This window comes from Misgurnus anguillicaudatus, chromosome 8 (genome assembly GCF_027580225.2).
Source record: "Misgurnus anguillicaudatus chromosome 8, ASM2758022v2, whole genome shotgun sequence".
In the NCBI taxonomy this organism is placed as follows: domain Eukaryota; kingdom Metazoa; phylum Chordata; class Actinopteri; order Cypriniformes; family Cobitidae; genus Misgurnus; species Misgurnus anguillicaudatus.
The window spans coordinates 35,800,512-35,818,730 of NC_073344.2; the positions used below are offsets into that span (position 1 = coordinate 35,800,512).

At 41.2% G+C, this 18,219-nt stretch overlaps 1 protein-coding gene across 15 annotated transcripts in view; it reads left to right on the forward strand.

Moving 5' to 3' along the window:
• baz2ba (bromodomain adjacent to zinc finger domain, 2Ba) overlaps window positions 1–18,219 on the forward strand; it is a 97,786-nt gene that overhangs the window by 58,279 nt on the left and 21,288 nt on the right. For 10 of the 15 annotated variants that reach the window (XM_073870794.1, XM_073870802.1, XM_073870798.1 and 7 more), the window contains exons 4-18: window positions 756–956; window positions 1,090–1,245; window positions 1,628–1,833; window positions 1,960–2,166; window positions 2,563–3,147; window positions 7,687–8,293; window positions 8,674–8,952; window positions 12,012–12,072; window positions 13,818–13,926; window positions 14,191–14,292; window positions 14,804–15,020; window positions 15,520–15,612; window positions 15,699–15,760; window positions 15,917–15,982; window positions 16,717–16,782. In XM_073870794.1, coding sequence (XP_073726895.1) covers window positions 756–956; window positions 1,090–1,245; window positions 1,628–1,833; window positions 1,960–2,166; window positions 2,563–3,147; window positions 7,687–8,293; window positions 8,674–8,952; window positions 12,012–12,072; window positions 13,818–13,926; window positions 14,191–14,292; window positions 14,804–15,020; window positions 15,520–15,612; window positions 15,699–15,760; window positions 15,917–15,982; window positions 16,717–16,782 — 3,017 coding nt within the window. The remainder of the gene's footprint in view (window positions 1–755; window positions 957–1,089; window positions 1,246–1,627; window positions 1,834–1,959; window positions 2,167–2,562; window positions 3,148–7,686; window positions 8,294–8,673; window positions 8,953–12,011; window positions 12,073–13,817; window positions 13,927–14,190; window positions 14,293–14,803; window positions 15,021–15,519; window positions 15,613–15,698; window positions 15,761–15,916; window positions 15,983–16,716; window positions 16,783–18,219) is intronic. The other 5 variants (XM_073870801.1, XM_073870803.1, XM_073870807.1 and 2 more) reach the window with 1 other exon arrangement.

Here is an 18,219-nt window from a genome sequence, read left to right on the forward strand (position 1 = left end):
CACTTTTCTTACTGCGTGTGTGTGCTACGCTGGCGGAACGGTGCGCTCAAGCCTTTTCTTTCCTGCGCTCCCTAATGGAAATTGAATTTGCATGAAATATGCGGCATAGAAATTACATCTGACTCCTAAAGGAGACAATGCCCAGCACCGGCGCTGCCAGAACAGATCGATCCCAGAAAGGATGCAATCGTTATGATGACGAAGAAGACGGCGATGATTATTTACGAACAGCTCCGTGTTTGCATGTATACCAAGAACCTGCGCGATGGCAGACGGGAGATTGAAGTGATTTATCGAATTCTGAGAGGGTGTCGTGATATCTTTCAGAATGTCGAGGAAGATGCAGGAGCATCTTGGGCGTCTTCCCTCCCGCCCCTTCCTGCTTTCTATCTCTCACACGCCGAGACTTTCATTTGTTCTGATCATAGTTATTAATCAAATACTGTCAAAAAGCCTGTGATTACATTAACATTAACAGCCATCAAACTGTCTCATCTAAGCGTTCATGAAACTCCCCTCTCACACACACAAATTGCTCACACTCGTATGCTCAGTGTCTTTGGATCTAATGGCAGTTTTTGTTTAGACCATTTTAGCCTCATCCGTGGTGATTCTCAATTTGCATATCCGATTTTTCGGAATCTTGGTGTGCAGGAATTGTGGCATTGTTTAATTGGTGGGATTAGATTAGACAATAAATGGTGTGTGATTATGTAATAATAAATATATATGTGTGTGTGTGTTTGGTTGGGTAGGTCCTCTGTTTGGCCTGACGGGCAGTGACCAGCCCTTCAGCGTCAGCTCTGTGACTTCTTTGCCTAGCGCGTACCCGCTCATGGCCCACCCGGCCTTTGGCCTGCTCTCCCCGGCGACGGCACGCCCAGAGTTTGGGGGTCTAGGAGGATTGGGAATGTCTGCAGCCCTTGCAGCTCACCCACAACTAGGAGCTTTCTCAGGTATGTGTCATCTATATGCAATGTTTGTTGGTTCATCCAATGAGAACATGAATCGCATGCAAATATAAAGTATTCATAATGGGCTAATCGTTTTTACCTAAATATGAATTTTCTAAATTTTCTCTTTTCTCAGAATGGTGGAGGGCAGCGGAGGCTCATGGGCGGAGTACTCCAGCCTTCTTCCCGCCTTTTCTCGGCCTGCCCCACATGTTCGCCCCACCCCTTCACAACCATGAGGCAAACCCGTACACATCCAAAACCCCCAACAAGAGCAGCCAGGCCTCCAAAGGTGCGTTTCTGTCAAACCCTAGTCTGATTCTGAGCCTCTGTATGGGATGACTTGGAGGCAGACTTGGAATTGAACAAAAGTAATGTAGCCTTCAGGCTGGTGTACTACAATAATCATTGCCTTGAGCTGTTGCCTCCAGCATCAAATTCATCAAAGGACTGAGATCATCTGCGCTTTTCTTCTGTACTTCACTTCCACAAATTTGTGATAAAATCAGTTACCTGGAGAAAAATATAATTGTGCCAACTTATTTGCATTTGAATATTTATATCGTGCAACATAGCAGTTTGATGATTACATTAATTTAAACGCAAGGATATATTTACCAATGTACACCTTGGACTCCATCTGATCTGGCTTGTGTAATCTCTTTTGAGCACAGGTGTGAACGGAGCTGTGAATGGCCGCTCTCGCTCTCCCTCTGCCGCTAAAGGAACCGTTTCGGCTGCAGCATCCCCCTCCCCTGCGCTCCGGCCCCCAGAGCACAGCCGGACCCCCAACGCCAAAGCCCGCGACCGCAAGGCCAGTCACCATAGCAACAGCACAGGGGAGCTTCAGGAGAAACCCACACAGAAAACTAAAGAGAAGGTGAAATCAGCACAACATACACTGTGCAAGCACAAAACATACATAGTGCTGTTTGATTTGAAAAATAGCAGATGTTTTAAAATGATTGCTTTATGAGATGATTGACATCTGCCTTGACCCATGCAGAAGGCCCGTAAGAAACCGGCGGAGGGTTCTGCTGTAAGCGAGAGTGAATCTGGATCGTCGCTGGATACGGACAGCGACGGGGTAAGCAGCAGCGATATCGATGATCTTGGAGAGTTAGATGATGATGATGAAGATGAAGATGACCAGAGTAAAGACAGCGAGGAATCAGACTCCGAAAAGGAACGGCAAAAGAAAAAGAAAATGAAAGTAAGTTGTGCATGCTAGCATGTTAGTATTTGGGGTGATGTAACCGTCTGGACAGGTAATCTTGCGGGTTAAGCAGTGCTATGTCTAGTAGAAATTTTAATCATGTATCTAAAAGTGTCTGCTAAATGCATACACGTGAAGGAACAGTAGCAAAAACAGCCTGTTGATTTGTAAAGGTCACAAAGTGGTTGAGTAAAACTAAGTTGTAACTCAAAATGGTACAGAACTGACTTACTGTTAATGATTTATGATATTCTCCCTGTGCCATTTTCGGTCTGCCCATCAAATGGGAGCATTGGCATTTAAAACGCAGCAATTATGTAATAAAATTATAGCTTATCATGCTACGTTTTGGGTCATCTGATTAGGTCTTTTCTTTTTTCTTGTTCGTTCCAGATCGTGACGCCAAACTCTGGCTTCGGTAAGAAGGAAAAGAGCAGGCTAGCGGAGACCCAAGATTTCCGTGGAGGCCTGCAACGTAGTGCACCTCTCGAACCCTCTCTTCCAGTGCACCTGCATCGCTCTCCACCCAGCACTCCAGCACTGTCTCAGTCCTCTTTGCTTTCCATGCCAAGCCACAAAGGCAAGGAAAGACCCCTTCACACCAGCGTCATCCAATCCACCGGCCTGGCGGCCGGCACCAAACCGTTGGCGTTGCTCGCACAGTCGTGTAGAGACGTGTCGCCTAAACGTTCCCCGCAGCACCTTACCTCCTCTCCTAAAACTGCCAAGCCCCTCCCTTCTTCCCATCAGCCACTCCCTCTTTCTTTATGCTCCTCCCCCAAACCTATGTCAGTCCCCTCCCCTCCGAAACCCCTCCCTCTCTCCTCTTCCCCCAAGCCGCCCCCTCTCACCCCCTCCCTCAAGGCACAATCTCAAGCTTCCTCCCGCAAGTCTCAAGCTCCAACATTGGACGCTCTCACCAGCAGGAAGATTCTGGAAAGTTCTTTGGCGCACGTCACAGACTACAGACTGAAACAGGTGAGCGGAGGGCGTCGAAAAACGCAAGCCTTCAAGTTCGTATGTTTAATCTCCCTTATCCCTCAAGGCCGGTGTCTACGCTTTCCTTTTCCAGAATAGCTAAAACAAATTCTCCACAGTTTCTGTGTGTTAAGCCAATTTAGGATTATCGCTTTTAGGGTGTTGTTGGTATTCAGGATGTGTCTCTCCTTATTGACCAGCCTATTTGAAAAGGTCAAGGTAACGAAGAGAGAGAGGCAGGGGGAATTATTTGTGTGTGTGTTTGTGAGTGTGTTTAAGGGAGAAGGACGGAAAGAACGGCTCTATTCTCTTATCGGTACAACTGGCTTCCCTACTGTGAGCCTTTAGTTGGTAAATGAAAGCGACAATGTGCATCACTTTATTAGAATTACTGAAGCAAAACCAACAGGCAATTAACTCCATGGCTTCTTAAGGATCCAGATTTCAGCAAATGAATGTAATAAATGTGCCTTTTCTTCACCTCTCCTTTTGTTGCCATGAAATTACTGTTGAAGAGGTTAATATAGTTTCTTTTTTCCTTTTTCGTAATTAACCACAGTGCTTTTATTATGATGTTATGGTACAGTTTGAGATTTAGATTTTATTACTGGTTCCAGTACTTTGGATTAAGGATTTATTAAAATCTCTAACCCCAAGAATTAATCTTTGGTGAGTAATTTATCCCGCACCATCTTTGCCACGGACACGAATGGCACATCCAATGGAGCAGCTTGTTAAAAATAGGTGATTTAAGAGCTCTGACTAAACAATCATCAATGGGTAAAAAAACAATGGGTAAAAAAGGACCACAAGCTGTTTCCCTGTTTAAAAAAAGCTGATTTCCCAACTTGGTTTAGCAGGGTTTTAGCGCTTCCTCACACTTCAAGATGGTCTTAGGTGGACTCACCAAGTAAACCATCTAAACCAGCTTTGCCAGGCTGGAAGGATCATCTTAAACAAAAAAACTTCTTGCTTAAACCAGCAAAGACCAGCCAACCACCTTAAAGGGATATTCCAGCCAAATCTCAAAATTACCCCATGATTTACTCATTCTCAAGCAATTTGAGATACACGTGTATATCATCTTTTAAACTAATGCATTTGAGCCCTTTTTACACAGGGATTATGGGAAAAAATGATAGGATTTGTTCAGGATCTTTGATTTTGGTTCATTTACACTGCCAATGATTTTCCGGAATCTCTGCAGTGCATTCACACACATATCGTAAAGAAATGTGATGTATTTAAAGTCTTGCATCTGAAGTTTGCTAATTATTCGCGCTTGGGTGATTCTCACAAAATCCAGATTTAGGTGTCCAGCATCAGAATTTTTAAAAAGCCCCGAAGCCATTTTTTTGCACATATAATATTAGCTTATGTCTGAACTTACTGTAAGCATTATTTAGAAAATATTTCCTATAGCAGTGGTTTTCAAACTGGGGGCCGCGAGATGGTGCCAGGGGGGCCCCAGTTTTATGACATTTTATGAAATACATTAATTTATTATGAATTCTGTGTAATTAAACCTAAAAAAAATAAGGCTACTAACCAAAAGCATGAATTTTTGGATAATTTAATGTTTTTTTCTATTAAAATGTTGAGTTTTAGAACAGTTTTTTGTCACAATTTTTTTTTGGGGGCAGCGAAGAGGTGCACCATACACAAGGGGGGCCGCACGCTGAAAAAGTTTGAAAACCACTGTCCTATAGAATTATTTACATTTTTTTAGATTGTCATTATCAAAAATTATCATTACCGCAACATGATATTACATTAACTATATGCATTTACAAACTCATGTTTCGGTAATGAGAACTAAAAAGTTGTCTAGGTACTATGACAAACAAAATTGTAACTTTTTTCTGGAGAGAAAGATTAAGAACTGCTTACCTGGTAGCCATCTTGAGTGTCACAGTCATTTATGTCCCTTTTTTTTTAAATGTTAGTTCCTTGAGGGCTTAAACAATGATTGAAAATTTTGCGGAGGATGAGAAAATTGGTCTTGGACACATTAATATTCTTTATTATTGTCTCTACATTTACCAATGATCCCCAAATACCACATGTTTCTTTACTGTAAATGTTTATAGTATAACATGCATTGAAGCTTTATTTTTTGATTTTTAATTATAAATATTTTTATGTCAAAGAACCCAAATCCAGTGATGGACACGTTGCGGTAATGAAAACTTTCCCCTTAAATGTTAAAAAAAAAAAAAAAATTGGTTAGTATGATGTCATTTGAAATCATGTGCAAAATAGTACACGAAGAGATGTTTGTAACTGTATGTGTCTTATGTTGATAGCATTTACTTTTTTATCAAAATGTTTCATGACACCTCATAAGTCTAATTTCGCGAGAATCACCCGCTTGTATTTTTGTTTATGACAAGATCATTGTCATATGCGTGATGCACTAATCTGTCATGCTAGTGAATGATCTCAGCTTCATCGAGGAAGTGACGATATATCTTCCTGATCTCTGCTTCAGTCCAGTTTGCCGACATTTCTCATTGTGAATGTTGATCTGTGTTTAAATCCCTGTGTCAAAGAGCTGAGCCATTGTTGCGATGACACTCACGTCCTCACTACGGCACACCACTTATGGCATTGTCTCTGCCTCTTGTTCACACAGAATGCTTCCTGTATGGCAATGTTACTAGGTCTTCTTTTTTACGGGAGCGATCCCAGAACATTTACGGACTATTTGTGTTCACACTGAAGCCTCTTTGGCAATTTAATGGAAATTTTCTCGGTGGAGAAAGTGCTGAATGGGGTTTTGGAGTTATTTTAGTAAATGTCCTTGGTCTTCCAAGCTTTATAATGGTTAAAAACAAGGATCAGGGAACAACTTTTGACTTTAAACTCCAAACAAGTGCATTTATCCTTCACAGCGATAATTCACACGGCTCCAAAGGTCTTCTGTGGTTAATGATGCGATTTTGTAAGAAACATACCCATATTTTAAATTTAATACGCTAAAATAACTACCTTCGGGTAATGGCGCCATCTTGAACTCACTCAAGAGTTTTAGCGTAGTGAGCGTTCATTGCCATGAATACGTTGTGCAGTGACTTTCGTGAATCCCATAAAATAACATTATACAAAATAATAAAATAACTCCAAATGTGTTTGTCTGAAAGATGATGGACATATGTATCTCTGATTGCTTGAGGGTGAGTAAATCATGGGGCAATTTTGCTGGAGTATCCCTTTAAGATGGTTTTGACCCTAACCCTAGCGACTGAAACAGGTGAGCGGATGGACAGCCCTTTTGGCCTATGGTGCAACTCAAAAAATTATTTTCTAAGAAAATGTATAAATTCAGTTTTGTTTGATGATGTTTATGTATTTGAGTAAGGGAACTTTAATTGTTGTGTAAAGATTTGAAAGCATTGAGCTCAGCTGTTGAAGCCAGGGTAGGATTGCCCCTTTCACAGGCTCTTAATGAACGTCGTGGATTGCGGTCGTTCTCTGTTTTTGTGAGTCTAAGCAACATTATGCTCGCTCACTCTCCTCCTCCACCAGCACTTAAACCACATGACAACCAGCGCAATTACCACATCTCCACCTCTCCCATTCCCCCCTTTTCTCGATCACTTTCGTATTCTCTTTGTTTACCAATTTGTTTTTTCCCTCGCTCTCCTTTTGCTTTCAGCACACATCTCACTTTCCGTTTGAAATTCAACTTTGTTCGGCTTTAGATACATTATTTGTGTAATGCAGTTTTATAAATGAAAAGGAGATAAATGCATATGAACGTGAAGGAACTCCTGCAACACCAGCATCTCCAAAAGGAATTGCAAAATATTGTTTTCCCCAAGCAAGTTGGAAAAACAGTCCAGCCCCAAACTCATTTTGTTTGCTGAGCCTATTTGTTTTCTGAAGCGCTGCCGCGCTGTTGGCCTGACAATGCAAACGCGTCTTGATTTTGAATACGCAGCTGGAAGTTAGAGGCTATTGACTCCGTGAGGCCCGTTTGAAGCCCTGGCTCGCACAGTCTTGATTGTGCAAAAGCGGCTAATGTTGCCGTGTTGGGATCCTCAAATTGTGTTGTGATAAAGACCTAGAGAAGTGGATCCCAACCTTTTTAAATTCAGTCACTCCCAATTTCAAGTTATTTTTGCCTTTATTTGATAGATAGTAATTACAGAGATGACAGGAAAGTATAGGGTGAAGAGAGGGGTATGGGATTGGCAAAGGACCTCAAGCCGGGATTCGAACTCGAGTCGCCAGAAATGCATCTGCACCATGTGTCGGAGCACCGTCCACTACACCATCGGCTCCGACAAATGTTTTGTTTTTGCTCAAACAAATACAGGAATGCTTTAATAGTGCCACGGTTTCACATTTCCGAGAAATCAACCCACAAATGGCTTACTTATTGTTGTCTGTGCTTATTAAACAGAGACTATTTATGTTTACATAAAAAAAGATGTTCCAAAATTACTTCAGTGTTTATAAAAACATTGTGAGGATGTGATATTGACTTGTTTTACTTACTTCCCATCCTCTCTTTTTTGTTTCTCCCTTATGTAGTCTTTCCTGTCCCAGGACCAGACATTTCCTCTCCAGTTAAAGAAACAGCAGAGCCCATATAAGATAAACAAGAGGACAGGGATACTAACGTCCACCACCTCCTCTTCATCACCTTCTTCCTCTGTGCTCCCTCATAAGCACAGCTCTGAAGCGTCAAGTAGGACCAAACCCCCCGCAGCGCAAGGTGTGTCCTCCTCCCCTCTGCCTTTCCCTCACAACCTGCTGGGCCTCGGTCAGCCCAATGGCGTCATCCAGAGCACCCAGGACGCGCCCCTGGCCCTAACCACCAAACCTCGCACAGATCTGCCAGTCAACCTCAGCACGGGAGGCCGCAAGAGCCCCGCAAACGTCTCTCCGACTCCTAACCACACCACACGCGAGCCACGAAAGAGCAAGACGCCCAAAGCGTTAGAAGCATGGAGGGGTCTATCCCAGAATCACCTGGTGCAGTCTCTGGTGGACCTTTTCCAGCACAGCGGAGCCGAGCAGGAGCTGCCCAGCAGCAAAGAGTCTGATGATTCTGCCGAGGATGAAGACGATGAGGATGATGATGTCGAGGATGAGGAAGATGATGATGACGAAGAGGATTCTGATGATAGTCTCTCAGGTGAGAGCAATTTTATAAACGCTTGAAAGTGCGTCACTATGTTAGTGCAAGCTGTTATGAAAGGTGTTCTCTCTGCACGCAAAAGCAGTGCATATTTATCTTGGCTTCCGTGTTAACAGGTTACACTATTCACACCGTCCATCCAAGCAGAAGCGTACGCACGACTTGAATTTCGGCACTGCGCCTATTGTTACAGCACATTGTGAAAACGTCTGGCATCCACGTGCAGAGACACAAACCACAAAAACAGCGTTTTTTGTTTAGAAATCTGACTGAATCCAAATGACAGAAGCAGTTTAGCTGTTTAATAGTTTAATTTTCACGTTGTGTCTTTGCTTATAACGTGAATCCGTCTTTCTCTCTCTCTTTCTTTCTTTCAGAATCAGACAGTAATTCAGACAGCGAGCTGAATGGCTCTGAGGGTGGTAAAAAGAAGGATACATCAATGGATACAGACGGAGAGAAGACCCCTCAAAAAGTCAGCAAGGGGTTTTCCCACCTCAACTCCTCCACCAATCACAGCCTGTCTGACTGTCTGCCTCTCAACCTCCAAGTCATTAAGCCCTCCAGTGTGGCCACGCCCACCATTGTGAGCAGCTCCAGTGCCTTGACCTATCACAGCTCTCCTTCCTCATCATACTCCGTTGGCACCTCTCCAGGTAACCACGAGCCTGATGACATCACACTGGATAAGCTTGACTCCTTCCTTTAAGAAAGGATTAGATATTTGTGTACTGTATGTGTGCATTCCCTGTTGTTTGTGTATTTGTGTGTGTGGGCTGTCACGCTCAGATGACGGAGTGTATATTTTTAGAAGGATAAATTATGCCGGCTGGCGTCGTATTTGTGCACGTCTGTTTGGGTGTGCATCCCTGGACCCAACCAGTGACTCTATTCGAGGAAATAGCCAAAACGGATTTAATATTAAACTCTTTCAATTAATTGTGTTTGGAATATGCAGGGTCAGCTTTACGGTTGGGTAAACTTAGCCAGTAACAAGATCTCTGACTGTGGTGCCGAAGTCAACCCAGAACCAGTGTTTGGCTTAACTTGTTAACAAAGGCACATCAAGTCATTACCTGTGTTTGGCTGAGTTAATCTGCTTTTTCCTCGTGAAGCTAACAGAGACATTTGTTAAACAAAACACTCACAAATCCAGCAAACACGGCGCAGGAGTGCATCTGCTCTTGGACGACGTTCAGCATCTCTCACCGCAATGGAATGAAATACTTTTTTCAAAGTGTGTTTCCGTTGAAAAGCATGAGGAATCTGCATTAAGCCGTGAAGAGCAAGTGTGATAGTTTGTTTTCAGAGAATTATCCAGGGCTTCAGTTAAAGGGATAGGGATGAAATGAAAATGATGTCATTATTTTTACACCCTTAGGTTGTTGAAGACCTGTATAAATTCCTTTGTTCTTCTGAGCATTAAGGAAGTAATTTGTAAACGAGCAGAAAAAGAAGCACTATTGACTTCCATAGTAAGAAAAACAAATACTATGGAAGTCAGTGGTGATCAAAAAGGTTTTTATAAACCTTGCTCAAAATATCTTGGAACAAAGAAATGTATACAGGTCTATAACAGCTGAGTCGTCTAAAAGAAAGATATTAAAGATTGTTCATGGGTTAGTTTTGTTGGTTTCTTCGTGTGGTGCCAGATTGATGTCGTGAGAGTTTTTGTTAGACAGGCGTGCTAAGGCAAACATCAGCGTTACTATTCCTCATACTTAAGGTTAGGGATTTGAAATCATTAATCCAAAATATTAGACTTCAGCATGGAAACGGTTGTGCTACGATATGATTGATGCCTAAATTGGTGTGGGTTTTTGAAGGGATGTAAGCGGTTGCTTTTTTAAATGATCAGACTTGCCGTGCGTTTGGTGAGAAATTCCAGAGACTTGCATTGGAAGCTGGATCTGAGCCAAGCCTGGTCACCAAAGAGGAAGTAGATGCACATGGTAGCAAAACGTAGCAGCACAATGATCACGGGTGTGATTCCTAAAGCCCTGGGTATATGCGTGACCGATGTACAATGGATGGGGGAGTTTCAGTCCACGCGCACTCTTCTGATGACAAAAATTGCTCTCGTAGCCCCTCGAGTTTATGTTAAGGACTTCAGCCTTAAAGGATTACTCCACTTTTAGAAAGAAATACCATCCAAGATGTTTTTTTTTTTGTTCAGTCTTGAGAGGATTTAGTTTTTGAGAAAAAACGTTGCAGGATTTTTCTGCATATGGTGGACTTTGGTGGATCTCCACGGTTTGCGGTTTCAATGCAATTTAAAAGTTTAAAATGTCAAAGGGCTCTAAATGATCCCAACCAAGGCATAATGGTCTTATCTAGCGAAACGAAAAAAAGAAGGACTTTTAAACCACAACTTCTCTTCGTGCGCTGGCTGTGTGATGCACCAGCGCAACCCTACGTGTATTACGTAATCACATTGAAAGGTCACGTGTTACATATGTGAAACACACTTGCGGAAAATCTTAAATAATAAACTGACACAAATTCATTAATTAGTATCATTCCACATACAACAAATTCGGAACGGTCCTCTTTCTCCACACTTGGAGCGGTAGTTTCACATACGTCATGCGTGACCTTTTGACGTGATTACGTAATACTCAGGTCACGCTGGTGCATCACAAGGCTAATGCAAGACAAGAAATAAAAAAAATAAAAATAAATTTGCCGAAAATTATCGTTTTGCTAGTTAAGACCCTTAAGGGCTCATTATAGGTGTGCGTGGGTCCTACGGCGTAGGTTCCGTGTCGGTTTTCATTTATACTTTTCCGTCGTCGTCGTCCACGTCGACGTGCAAACACACGCGCAGACTGCTGGTAGGCAGTATCCACGCGTGTAACCACAGTAGCAGTGCGACTGTCAATGAAGAAGCTTGGCAAGTTAACCCACAAACGAAGAAGAAACAGCAACTTGTTGTGTATGATTTGAGAAGACCAGCAATGATGGACGTAAATAAACAGCGACATTTGTTGCAGTTTGAGGTAAATTACTCCTCAACTTGGCTCATCTTTGTTTTCACCGTCGCAAACGGAAATACCTATGACGCAGTTTTTTTACCTGACGGGAGGGGTTCTGGTGGACCAATCACAGAGCTTGCGGTCTGCGTAGAACTGACGCGCTGTTAAACATTTTGCGAGGTGCACGTCAGGCTACGCAGAGCTACGCACAGGCTACGGATAACCTACGGCGTAGCTACAGCGTAAAGCTTACGCACGACTATAAATCGGGCTTTATGCCTCGGTTGGGATCATTTAGAGCCCTTTGAAGCTGCATTGAAACGGCAATTTTGAACCGCATTGAAACTGTAAACTGAGGTCCACTATATGGACATAAATCGTGGGGTGTTTTCCTCAAAAACGTAGTTTCTTCTCAACTGAACAAGGAAAGACATCATGGATGAAATTCCTTTAAGAATAAATGTATAACTTGAATGCACTGCAAGTCACTTTGGATAAAAGGGTCTAAAAGTAAAATAGACATCTTTGATTTGAATTAATGCGCAAATGACACTTAACCATGTGTAAACAGGTAACCAGAGTACTCAGATTTTGTTCTGAAAAAAACATCTGGTTGTTTTTGAGGTTGTTTATTTTGCTCAGTATGGGGTTGTAATTTATACGAGTTGATGACACAGTTTGTTTTCTTGTAATCCTATGTGTGTTGTAATGTGTTTTGTGTGACTGTTGTCTCGTTCCAGGCTCTGCCAAGCGAAAGCGAGTGATGAATGAAGATGATTTACGAATTCCTCTGGAAATGGGGTAAGTTTAAACACGACACGCTGCTGCGTCACGCCAGCCTGACTCGACGCCTGTTAACTACAGTTCTTTGTGCTCTTCTAAAGCAACGGATCTCTTATAAACATCTCATTAAAACGGCAGATGTATATTTATGCATTTGCAGAAGTAAAAATATTTTCCCAGCTCAATTACAAACACATACTGAAAGCACTAAAGAGGCACAGTGGTGCTATCAGATGGTAATATTATTGTAATGATTACCATATTCATTGTGTTTACATGCTACTCCAAGATATTGAAAAGAATATTATGGTATTACCATGTTAAGAAATTAGCATATCACTTTTGCATCTTCTGCCTCTCTATCGCCATCTCTGTTTGAAATTGACAATACTCGTGAAATCTAACTACACAGCTCAAATTATAATCCTTGTGAATCGGGGTGAGGTAGTGACAGTTTTGAGGCTGTAAGGTACTTGCTCAATAACAGATTTTATAAGGGGACATATTATGCAAAATCCACTTTTACAAGGTGTTTGGACATAAATGTGTGTTGGCAAAATCCACCCACTCCTCCTTATTTTATCTCCATTAAACCAAAGCAATCTCATTAGAAATGCTTATTTGATTTTCTTGTTAATGTGATGTCACAGTGATAAAGCCCCACCTACAGCCACTGACTGACTGACTAATTTCACCCAAAACCTTTTCTTAATGTGTTTGTTAGCATTATGCAGCTAAATATACTATTGTCTCAGACTGTATTCGCAGGAATCAGATCAGGTTTTTAAGTGAAAATGTTTACTGTTTTTTGGTAAGGGAGTGAAGAGCAGTAGCTCATTTGCATTTAAAGGTACAGACATTAAAACGGCACACTTTTGCTACCACCCAAATAGGGGCATTTTGGACATGCTGTAACAAATTATCTGTAGGGTATTTTGAGCTGAAACTTAAAGGGACACTGCACTTTTTTAAAAATAGGTTAATTTTCCAGCTCCCCTAGAATTAAACATTTGATTGGTACCATTTTGGAATCCATCCAGCTGATCTCCGGGTCTGGCGGTACCACTTTTAGAATAGCTTAGCATAATCTATTGAATCTGATTAGACCCTTAGCATCACAGTCAAAAATAACCAGCTTTTCGATATTTTTCCTATTTAAAACTTGACTCTTCTGTAGTTACATCGCGTACTAAGACCAACGGTAAATAGGCTATTGAAAGTGACCAAGGGGACTATTTTCGGGCACTGCGTAATATCATTGCGCCTGCTGCAGCTATGTTACAGCAGCAAAGTTCTTGATTATTACACCAGAATGAGAATATAGTTCCTAGCTATATCGGCCTGGAAAATCAAACTTTTAATTTTCCGCCGTTCTTGGTACACAATTTAACTACGGAAGAGTCGAGTTTTAAATAGGAAAAATATCGAAACTCTTCATTTTTGAGTGTGATGCTAATGGTCTAAACGGATTCAATGGATAAGCTATGCTAAAAGTGGTACCGCCAGACCCGGAGATCAGGTGAATGGATTCCAAAATGTAAAAATGTAATGTTTCACTCTATGGGAGTTAGAAAAAAAACATATTTTTAAAAAAAGTTCAGTATCCCTTGAACAGACAAATTCTGTTCACCTGAGACTTATATTACATCTTGTAAAAATGGGCATAATATGTGCCAGTTTTTAAAAGAACCATATTTTCAATTTGCACACACTGTAAAACCATATTATAGTAATTTTAATCTATGTATCTGATATTGTTCTAGCTGGCAACGAGAGACCAGGTTCAAAACGGTGGGCGGTCGGTTACAGGGAGACGTCGCGTATTACTCCCCATGCGGCAAGCGACTACGGCAGTACCCGGATGTCGTAAAGGTAACCTTTACCCTCCATCCCCACAACTTTCACCCAACCCCACTCAAACACTGAGAAAGTTTCACACCCCATCCGTTAAAACCCCTTTCCTCTCCCAGTGTACCATTAGCAGTTACTGGTATAAGATGTAGCAGTTTACGTTAGCTAGCTGTGCACTTATTATGGCAAGTGTGCTAGGCTTCTTTCAGTTTGGTACCATTAATAGTGCTAATGGCTCTCTGGATGTCCTGTCTGACAAAATCACTATTATTCTCTCTTCTGTAGTATCTGTCCAGATACGGAATAACTGACATCACACGTGATAATTTTAGCTTCAGTGCAAAAATAAGGGTTGGTGACTTCTATGAAGCGAGAGAAGGACCCCAGGTGAATGCCTTTCATCTCCTTTTTTTGTTTTTTGTTCTTTATATTCTTTTTCTTTTTACTCTCTGTTTAGCTCTCTTATACCTTCGCTCTCTCTTTCATCTTGAACAGGGCAGAGAATTTGATTGAACCCCGATAGCCTGAATTTCCCCTTTTATTCTGTAGGGAGTCTGTGCAATAATCAGCCTTCGTTGTTTCCACAGGGTGCTACTTCGTGTTTTGTCTGTCGTGTGTTAAAAGTCTCCTTAAAAGAAAAGCTCGATAGACTATTACATTGATTAAGTTGACCCTCATGTTTGTGTTTCTAATTCACTTTATTTCATTTGATTATCTCACAAATGATTTACTAATAATTAAATATCATTTTTGATTATTACCGTCTAAACATTTAAGTGATGTGGTGCTGCTCCACTGATTGACGGAGCCTCAATATTTTTTAGACAAACCAAAGCAGAAAATTTTCTGTGTTTTCACGGCCGGTTCTGACCCGGTTCTGTCCCTCGCCTCCCCCCAGGGCCTGCACTGGACTCTTCTGAAAGAAGAAGAGGTCATCCCTCGTATTCTAGCGATGGAGGGGCGACGGGGTCGTCCCCCCAACACAGAGCGCCAGCCGAGGGGTGGCGGTGAGGTGTCGGGCAGCCGGCGCCGAAAGGGCCGTCCCCCGAATCTGGGCGAGAGCGAGTTCCCAAGCCCCTCAGAGGCCAAACTACTGCGCAAGCTTGAGGCTCAGGGTAAAGTGCTTCCATTAGTTTTTTTCAATACCCATGCATATTTCTGGATTAACTTTATATAATAATGTTAAAATGTTTATGGTGCAATGATGTGTTCTGTACAGTGTTGGGGTAACGCATTACAAGTAACATGCATAACGTAATAATATTACGTAACTCGTTACTTTTTAAATGTACACATTAATATTTGTGTTACTTTTTTTTTAAAGTAATGCAAGTTACTTTTTTAGTTTAATTAATTTGATTTAAAAACACACCGAATTAAACTGAACGTTGTCACATTATGCAAGGGATCAAGCCTCAGACAAGAAAAAGTAATGCAAAGTCACTAAAAGTAAAATAAGCATTACTTTCCATGAAAAGTAACTAAGTAACGCAATTAGTTACTTTTTTTGGGAGTAACTTAATGCATTACTTTTAAAAGTAACTTTCCCCAACACTGGTTCTGTATGGGGTCAGAAGCAGGATACCAATAAAGGTTTGTCTGTCTTCATTGCAGAAATCGCCCGACAAGCCGCCCAGATGAAGCTCATGAGGAAGCTTGAGAAACAGGCACTCGCACGAGCAGCCAAAGAGGCCCGAAAACAGCAAGGTACTCTCTCACACACACTCAAACCCACTCGATCACTCGCACAGATGTTCAAACAAGTCGCTGAAACCTATCGATATCTCTTGCAGCCATCATGGCCGCTGAAGAAAGAAGGAAACAAAAGGAGCAGATTAAGATTATCAAACAGCAGGTGAGTCCCATCCTCACAGGTTTAAGGTTTAAACCTTCAGCATTCGGTCACCTCACTTAACTCAAAGACTGACGGGGTCTCCTCGACTGCCGGTCCTCCTTTTAAAATGCGCAGCAGCACTTTCAATTAACACACTTTCTTCTCTTCTCTCACCAGGAAAAGATAAAGCGCATTCAGCAAATCCGTATGGAGAAGGAACTCCGCGCGCAGCAGATTCTCGAGGTACGGAGAGACTGCGGAAGAAATACATTAAAAGGAGTCGAAATAGGCTTAACGTCCTTAAAATACACGCCGCCACCTCCGGTTGCTGTTTAACATGGAGACCGGACCGCAGCAGAATCACTCACAAGCATTTCGGGGGTTTCGAATCCTGCATAATTTTTGTCAAGACTAATGCTAAATTGGTCTGGCGGACAGTTTTTGAATATTAAATTTGCAGCCTCCCGTGTTTCAAACCGGAGGTAAATTAGACGTAAAAGATTTTTTTTCATCAGACAATGGCAGTTCTTGCATAAGTAGCAGTAGGAAGACACTGTTTACTTTACTCACCCAATTATAGAAGCTTCAAAAGTGTTTTAGCTGGGCAAAATCAAATTGGAGCTGACACGCTTGGCAAGCCATTCTGAACAGGATTCCTTGCTGTTTGTAATTACGTATTTAAATTTACGGCTAATTCGCCCTTGCTTTCTTTTCATATTGCCGTTGTCAACCAGAGAGGAATATTGAATAGATCTCGGGGTTGATTCTGACAAAAACTCTATAGGAAACAAACCTTGAAAATGCCAAATTGAGATTTTATTGAGTTTTTTCATGGTGTGTGAATGTTGAGATTCAAGCTCTAGCTTTCTCCCCTCACAGACACATCAATCAATGTGTTATAAATAAAACAGATGTCGGTTTAGCATGTTTAATTTAGGTTTATACCCATGATGGTCTAACACAGGCTTGTTTTGCAGGCAAAGCGGAGAAAAAGAGAAGAGGCTGCCAATGCCAAAATGTTGGAGGCGGAAAAGAGAATAAAGGTCAGTTTTAAAGATGCTACACCTACTTAATGCATTATGAATCATCGACGTGGAAACACCCCGCCCCCCACTCCCGAAAACTTCCCCCTCACCTACTCCGGCAAGCCATTAGTATTCCTCAACTACAACAAAAGAGCAGAGCCTCCGTTTGACTGATGTCTGCTGGCCTGTGGGGGAAAATTAGTTTGACATCTGGATTTTTTTCTTCGTTCGAGTCGGTGGTTTAATATGAAAAAATGCACTTAGCATCTTTTTCTTTTGTTTGGTCTTCTCAGTGGAATAGAGAACCCGGTGTAAGTACGGCTCTATGTACAGGTTATTGACCCCATGAAATTAAAATAGATATTTTCTTGCACTTCTTTAGTCCATTTATGCTTGGAGGCCAGTGCACTTGCTGATCAAAAAAGTTTCAAAAGATAGGCACATTGTAAATGTCCTAAGGAAACAAACCCAAAAATTGATTATTCACATTACGCTCATATCTAAGTGCTAAATCTCTTACTGCAAAACTTGCTCACTGTGCTATCAAGGTTATGGGTAGACGATTGCTGAAGGACAAATAAACGCACACTGTCACGAGTCTTACGAGACTTGGCAAGAACTGCTGACAATGTCCATATTACATAACTGTATCTTTATACACCCTATAACACTTGCTTCAGAGTAGCAATAGGAAGAAGCAAATATAAGTTTAATGACGTACGCAAAAGGGTTTTAAATTTTGTTTATAAAAAAGTACTTCCTGTTTCAGTAGAAAATACATCAACACTGGAATATTCATGATGTGAACTTAAAATATTGTGACATTAACATGTGTGTGTGTGTGTATATAGATATAGTCTCAGACTTATGGGTAATACTTTACAGGGTTTCTGCAGGGTCTTAAAAGTTTCAAAAAATCATTTAAAATTATTTATGTAATCAGAGATTTACATTTAGCAGACGTTTTTGTCCAAAGCGATTTACAAAGATTAGGAAGCACTAAAAGCAATATGTCATAGGAGGCAATAGTACAAAAGGTGCTTATAACAAGATACAGGTTTTTATTTAAGGCCTTAAAAAGTCTTAAATTTGGTATTAAGTATTGTGTTAAAGGTAGACAAATAAACACGGTGTATGAATGTCACAAGACTTTGCAGAACTGCTTACAGTCTCTAAATAACTCTGTATAACATAGCTGTATCTTCATACATTCGCAATGGGAAGTTGCAAATAATAGTTTAATGACATAAGCAAAATGGTTTCAGGTTGTGATTATAAAAAATAACTTCCTGTTTCATTAGAAAATACATCAACACAGAAATCTTGTATTATGGGAACTGAAATGACATACATGTATGTGTGTATGTATATATACATGTTATTAATAAAAACATTTTTATTAGGAACTTGGCAGAAATGTTGTCTGTAGTTGGCAAAGTAAAAACAAAACATTTT